The sequence below is a fragment of the Neopsephotus bourkii genome, unplaced genomic scaffold (assembly GCF_033783945.1).
Source record: "Neopsephotus bourkii isolate Nb327-2 ecotype Australia unplaced genomic scaffold, CSIRO-AGI_Nbou_v1 NB_1723, whole genome shotgun sequence".
In the NCBI taxonomy this organism is placed as follows: Eukaryota; Metazoa; Chordata; class Aves; order Psittaciformes; family Psittacidae; genus Neopsephotus; species Neopsephotus bourkii.
The window spans coordinates 472,957-478,884 of NW_026902197.1; the positions used below are offsets into that span (position 1 = coordinate 472,957).

The following is a 5,928-nucleotide window of genomic DNA, read 5'->3' on the forward strand; positions in this document are numbered from 1 at the left end:
CGCACGCCGCCATTGGGTAGGCGCGCCGGAGCGGAAGTGACGTACAGCGCTTCCGCTCCGCCCCGCCCCGCCCCTCGTCACGCACTGACCCCGGCGCGTTGAAGCCGTTTGTAAGCGACGTGCGTGACCCGGGGCGTTGAACGCTCCCGCACCCCCATCGCTCGCAGGAGCCGTGTCAGGAGGCGCCGCGGCCGGTCCCTGCCCCCGCATCCTCGGAGGCCGCAGGGAGCCCCCGCACCGGCGGCGGGGCAGCTTCAGCCAGCGGCAGGGTTAGCGTGAGGTAACACAGCAGCAGTGCCGCTGCTGACACGGGGGCTCCTTCCCCAGCGCCTATAAAGCAGTAGCAATAAGCTGCTTGCTGCTTTCCCCGATTCAGAAAAGAAAATCATGCGTGTGTTAGCATTAAAATACCCGGCTTTTAATTAAAAAAATACTAGAAAGATTTACTGAAAGAGATAAAATGTACAAATCACAGCTCTGCTCTCTCTGGAGAAAGGAGAAATCACCTTCAAATTAAAAGATATCCACAGGTTCCATCTGGTGCTGGGGAAGTGGCACCGGCAGGGAAGGGGAGCGCTGCTGGGCTCTGGTTAATGGTACACGGGGTAACAAGAAAGCATTCCCACTGTCGCAGAGCCCCCGGTGCCACCAGCACAGCGCAGCCAGGGGGAGAGGCTGCTGTGGAGCTCAGGAGCAGCTCGAGTTTGGCTGGGGAGGGGAGGCTCCCGCTGCTGGGAGCTGTGTGCAAGCCGAGGAGGGTGCCTGTGGTAACAACAGGCGCTTCATTGTGCTCTCAGGATCCTGACTGCAGTGCTCAAAGTCAGAGCCAAGCACTCATTCCTTTTCCTGTGCCCTCTTCGCCAGCCTGGCTCTCCTCTTACACCTGAGGGACTGGGTAAGATGCACAAGCAGCGAGGCCACACATGTTCTTGCCACGTTCAATAAGGAAGTACCTAAAAAGAGAAAGAAACGTTTGTGAGTGTTCCCTCCTCTGGCACAGTCAGTAAACAGACAGCGTAATGCAACTGCTCTCAGTGTGCAAGCTCCTTTCTCATGCCAGCACAAGCAGCATTGAGATACCTGTGACAGAGCTGTTCCTATTGGTAATTAACCAGGTGTTGCTATCCCACAAACCAGCAGAGTTAGCACCTGACTAACACATTTCACTTCCAGCTGGGAACACCTGTGAAGCTGAGTAGACACTGGCTCCCAGCACAACCTGTTTGTAAGCACAGAAGGGTCATGGTGCTTGGCTGGCACCAGGCAAACCAGTGGCACTACAGCTTTGGTACATCCAAACCTCTGGGGACAGCAGTGGGTACATCAACCTGAGGGTCTGCTCCAACCAGCCCCCCTAGGACTGATTATAGAGCTCTATCCCCTTTGCTCCTGAGGCTGGGATGATTCTCCTGGTCCTCCCAGAGAACAAGCTGTGAAATTCAAGCTCGAGAGCCTAAGGGGCAACCTCGGGCTGATGCAGGCAGGTGAAATCTCACACTCCGGTCCTTTCATCAGGTACAGGCTGCAGTGGGAGCTCCTTACCCCTCCATGCCCCACAGCGGGCCCCAGGAGTTCTTCACAATCCAGTAAGGGGTCCCGTTCTCTTCTCCGTACCCCACGGCGAGGACGGCGTGGTTCACCTTGTCCGGGGTGTGCTCACACCGTGGGCTGCAGGGAACGGGACAGGAACGGTCACCTCATGTCTCAGGCTCACTTGCACCTCTGCTCTTTTACCAGAGATCTGCTGCAGCACCTGGGCTGAGCCTGCATCAGCCACAGCTCAGATACACAGACACTGCCCCAGCCCTGTGGCAGGCCCCAGCTCTCTGCCTTCCTGACCTTCAGTGCAAACACAGCCTGGCCTTCAGGCTGGACTGGTTCCTAGCAGTAACCTGGCTGCAGGCACTATTCCCCCATCCCCCAGAAAAGCAGTATAACAGGGCTCAGTTTACTTCTGCTCTGTTTCCTTTTAAACAGCTCAGTGTCCCTGCAGCCGGTGCTGGGGTGTGAAGGGATTCCAGGCCTACACCCTCCCCTCACCTCCCAGGTGCAGAAACACTCACTTGGAGTAGACTCCTTTCCTGTAGTGCATGAAGTTACTTGTCACCTCAAAGGCAAAGCTCACTGGGTTGTGCTTCCCCACAGCTTCCACCATGCCATCCTCGTCATACTGAGGGAAGAGGATCCCAGAGTTACTGATCTATCTCCCAGTCACACTGGGACCAGCCAGGACCCCCAGACCAGGGGTCAGAGCCCAGCAGCGAAGGCTGACCCTGGCCTTCTGCTTGCATTGAGAGACAAGAACCAAGACTTTCTTAGAGCCTGCAGGCACACTGCTGTGGAAAGTGGGTAGGCCATTGCCTGGATTTTGGCTCCACCACTTGGTCAGTGCCACCCTCAGAAAAGGGAGCTGGGGAGGAGCAGTGTGCACGCCAGCAGCACACTCCTCTCCCGGGAGCACACAGCATGCAGCTCACACTGCAGGGCCCAGCATGTCCCATGGCATCCAAGCACCTTTCAGGTCAGGCCTGGCACAGCCCTGCAGGTTTGGAAACCAGCCCTCAGGGCCTTACCTGTGTGATATTGATGACATCCTTGACAAATGCAATGGCTTTCTCTGGCTGGAACTTGCAGGTGCCATTCTGTGCAGACAGAAAGGAACAGGAGTCAGAGCCAGCTCTGAAGCAGCAGGAATGTGTCTGAGCTACAGTAGGAATACCTCAGCCCGGTACGGGTATGCGTCCTCCCCCATGAGCCCCTTGTTGTACAGAATGTACTCGAAGGCTTGGCTTGGCAGGCCCCTACAAGACAGCACAGTCAGAACACAGGTTAACAAAAAGCAGAGCCATCCATATCCACCCACAGTGCCACAGACCAGGGGGAAAGGGAGGGACCCCATCCCAGCAAGTGGCTCCCTACCCCAGCCACCTTTGGGAGTGCATCCCAGGGGGAAGAAAAGGAGTGTGATCAGGATGTGCTAACAGAGAAAGGACTAAGCAGGAGTCATAAGAAAACTAAAAAGCAGGGAGTGGCTGTGCTCAGCTCTGAGCGTTCCTCAGGGAGCACTCATTGTACAGAAAACAGACAGCTGTGTTTTCTGCCTCCTCTAGCAATCCAGGAGGAGGTCACCAGAGGGGAAGCAGAGGTTTCTGTGAGTTCCTTAAAGCACCATGGGATGTGTGTGACCCACGAGGAGCAGCACACCAACCCCGAGCACACTGAAGCCTGGCTACGGAGCACCCACGACTGTGGAATCAGAAACCACTGCAACCAAACAAGTATCCAAAGAAAAACTAACAGACAAGGAACAACAGAGGCTGGGAAATGCTGGAGCTTCAGTGACACTTTCCAGCCTCTAGAGAGGGTGAAATTAAAACGAGCAAAGCAAACACAGACACATCTCAGCCAAGGGAAAACAAAGACCTCACTCCAAGACTTAGACACTAGGCCTTGAGGAAGGCTGTCAATCGTGGAAAATGACATACTCTCATTTCTATGCTTTATTACTTCATATTACCTACCCGCTGCAGCCATGGTTGTTGAAAGCCTGGGCACAATCAACTAGCTGCTGTTCTGCCTACAGGAAAGGTTTTGGGTCAGTACATATCCAACCCCTGCAGCCAGAATACATAAGATAAAATGCAGGCGATCAAAGAGCACGGGTTTTACCAACAGAATGACTCCATATCCCGAAGAGGGGACAAGGAAGGCATGGAGCCAGCAGCTTGGGATGCTCCTGCTGCAGGAGGCATTCCCCCTCAGGCCTGCCGGGTCACTGGGCCACTGTCCCACCCAGGGGAGAGCAGGCTGAGATCTCTTCCAAAGGTCAAGTTTGTTTTTAACACTTAGAGCCAACCCTCGGCTATTCAGTAAGTCTCAGCAGTGACTGCTGCCTTTCCAGTTCCTCGGGAATATAAATCCTCTAGGAGTTTAGAAGTAAACAGTCTCACAATGTGCCTCTTGCAGCAGGGAGCTCCTGCCTGCCTGCAATGTCCTCCTCCAGAAAGGGCTCTGCCCAAGCTCGGGGCAGTGGGACACACAGACACCGAGAAGGGAGGATGGCAACAGGCACATCCTTGGGCACAGAAAGCACCCTGCCACACTGCCCTGCAGTTTAGCTCAGCATGTGGAGCACTGTAATGGGCCTGCAGGGCTGGGTGTCCAGCTCAGAACAAGGAGCCAGTGGTTGTCCCAGCCCATCCTGGCAGATAACTGGAGGCAGGACTTGTTGTCAGGGCACAGGAAAGAAAAACCTCTTACCAGAGAGAGGAGCTTTCCTGTTGCAATAGCAATAGCAGACTCCAAACAGCCCGTGGTGGAAAATGTCCAGCAGCTCCCACAGGGGCCCTGCATTGGAAACCAGAAAGAGAATGCTCCATAAGATGTCCCAGGGTCACCAGCCTCCCCAAAACACTGTGGGGGAAAGACACACCAGGGCTTTGCCTTCTGCTCAGCCCTACCCCAGCCACAAAGGGGCTCTGGGGAGCCCTCTGCCCCACAGACACACACCCCATCCCTGCAGCGTGCCCTGCCGCAGCCCTTAGCCCTTGTGGTCCGCAGTCAGTGCATCGCCCATGGCACACGCTCCTCACCTGGTTCTTCACGGGTGTCACAAAATTTCCCTTCTTCCTCCAGTCGATGGAGTCCGGAGCGGGCCCGGAGCTGCGCAGGAAGCTGCCCTTGGTGGCTGAGCAGTTCTGCAAGCGAGGCAGGAGGCTGCGCTGACTGCTGGAGCCAGCCGCGACTGCCGCGCTGCATCCACAGCCCCAGCCCACTGCGCACCAGCCGCTACAGCCGGGGAAACCCGGGCCAGCCCTGCAGGAGCAGCGCCGGCCTGCACCCAGCAGCGGTGCCAGAGCTGCTCCGGGAGCAGTAACTCCCCAAACAGCCGGGATCAGGGCTTAGGTCTGCCCATAGGAACACAGCTCAGCGCCGAAAACTGAAAGCAGAAGTGAGAGCGCGCAGTGAGAGCAGACGGGAAGGGACGGGGCTCACCTCGCTCTCCCCCGGCAGAACAGGGCACGGACTTGGCAAAGCGGATGTCGGGCATGGCAGTAACGGGTGCAGCCCTGCGCAGAGCCCCCCGCAGGCCGGGTCCGCCTCCCGCCCCGCAGCGCACTGCTCGCTTACCTGCGGCTCTCTCCACAGGAAGAGCTTCTTGAACTCCGCGAAGCTCAGGTCCGAGAACTGGTTCAGGCCCACTGCAAGAGGGGGGACACGGGAGGGCTCGGCTCGCGGAGGCCCAGCCCTGAAGGCGAGCGCGGGCCGGGGCTGGGGGCGCGGTTCCTACTCTGGTAGCTGTGGTTGCCGGCGTTGTGCTCCTCGATCTGCCGCTTGTTGCCCAGGAAGGTGCGCAGCCGGCGCGGGTACTCGCCGGGGTCGTACCGCCGGTTGTGCTGCGGGCAGAGCGCGTCAGCCGCGCCCCGACATCACCAGGGCTCCCCCGCGCTCCGAGCCCCGGCCCCGAACCCGCGGCCCCGGCACCCCCAGGGCTTTACCTGCAGCATCCAGGCCTTGAAGTGCAGCTCGTCTGCGGGAGAGAGCGGGGAGGCGTCAGCGGCTTCCCCGGCTCGGAGAGCGCCCGGGCCAAGGCCAGACCGAGCCGAGCCGAGCCGAGCCGGGCCGGGCCGGGCCGAGCCGAGCCACCCTTCCCCTTCCCTCCCCTTCCCTCCCGGTGCCCTTCTACCTTCGGCGGAGGGCGCCCAGGCGGCGGCGGGCGCCAGGAGCGCGGCCACAGGCAGCAGCAGCACGGCCCAGCTCATGGCCGACCCCAGCCGCACCGAACCGAACCCAGCCGAAGCACCCGAACCGCACCGAGCCGAGCGGAGCCGAAATAGCCCGAGCGCTGCCGAAGGGGCGGGCAGTGGGCGGAGCTACCCCGCGGCGGGCGGGGCGTGCGTGCGGGATGAAGAACGCGAGCAGGCGCGG

At 59.0% G+C, this 5,928-nt stretch overlaps 1 protein-coding gene across 1 annotated transcript; it reads right to left on the bottom strand.

The window, feature by feature from the left end:
* Positions 1-396: 396 nt before the first annotated feature.
* On the bottom strand, positions 397-5,839 carry CTSH (cathepsin H). The gene is made up of 12 exons (XM_061376617.1): positions 5,687-5,839; positions 5,499-5,530; positions 5,291-5,396; positions 5,131-5,201; positions 4,593-4,697; positions 4,261-4,347; positions 3,522-3,577; positions 2,720-2,801; positions 2,574-2,642; positions 2,064-2,170; positions 1,543-1,668; positions 397-953 (listed from the first exon to the last, which is right to left on the bottom strand). Exons 1-12 carry the CDS (start codon positions 5,760-5,762, stop codon positions 878-880), a joined length of 993 nt encoding a protein of 330 aa, XP_061232601.1. The 5' UTR covers positions 5,763-5,839; the 3' UTR covers positions 397-877.
* Between the last annotated feature and the right edge of the window lie 89 nt (positions 5,840-5,928).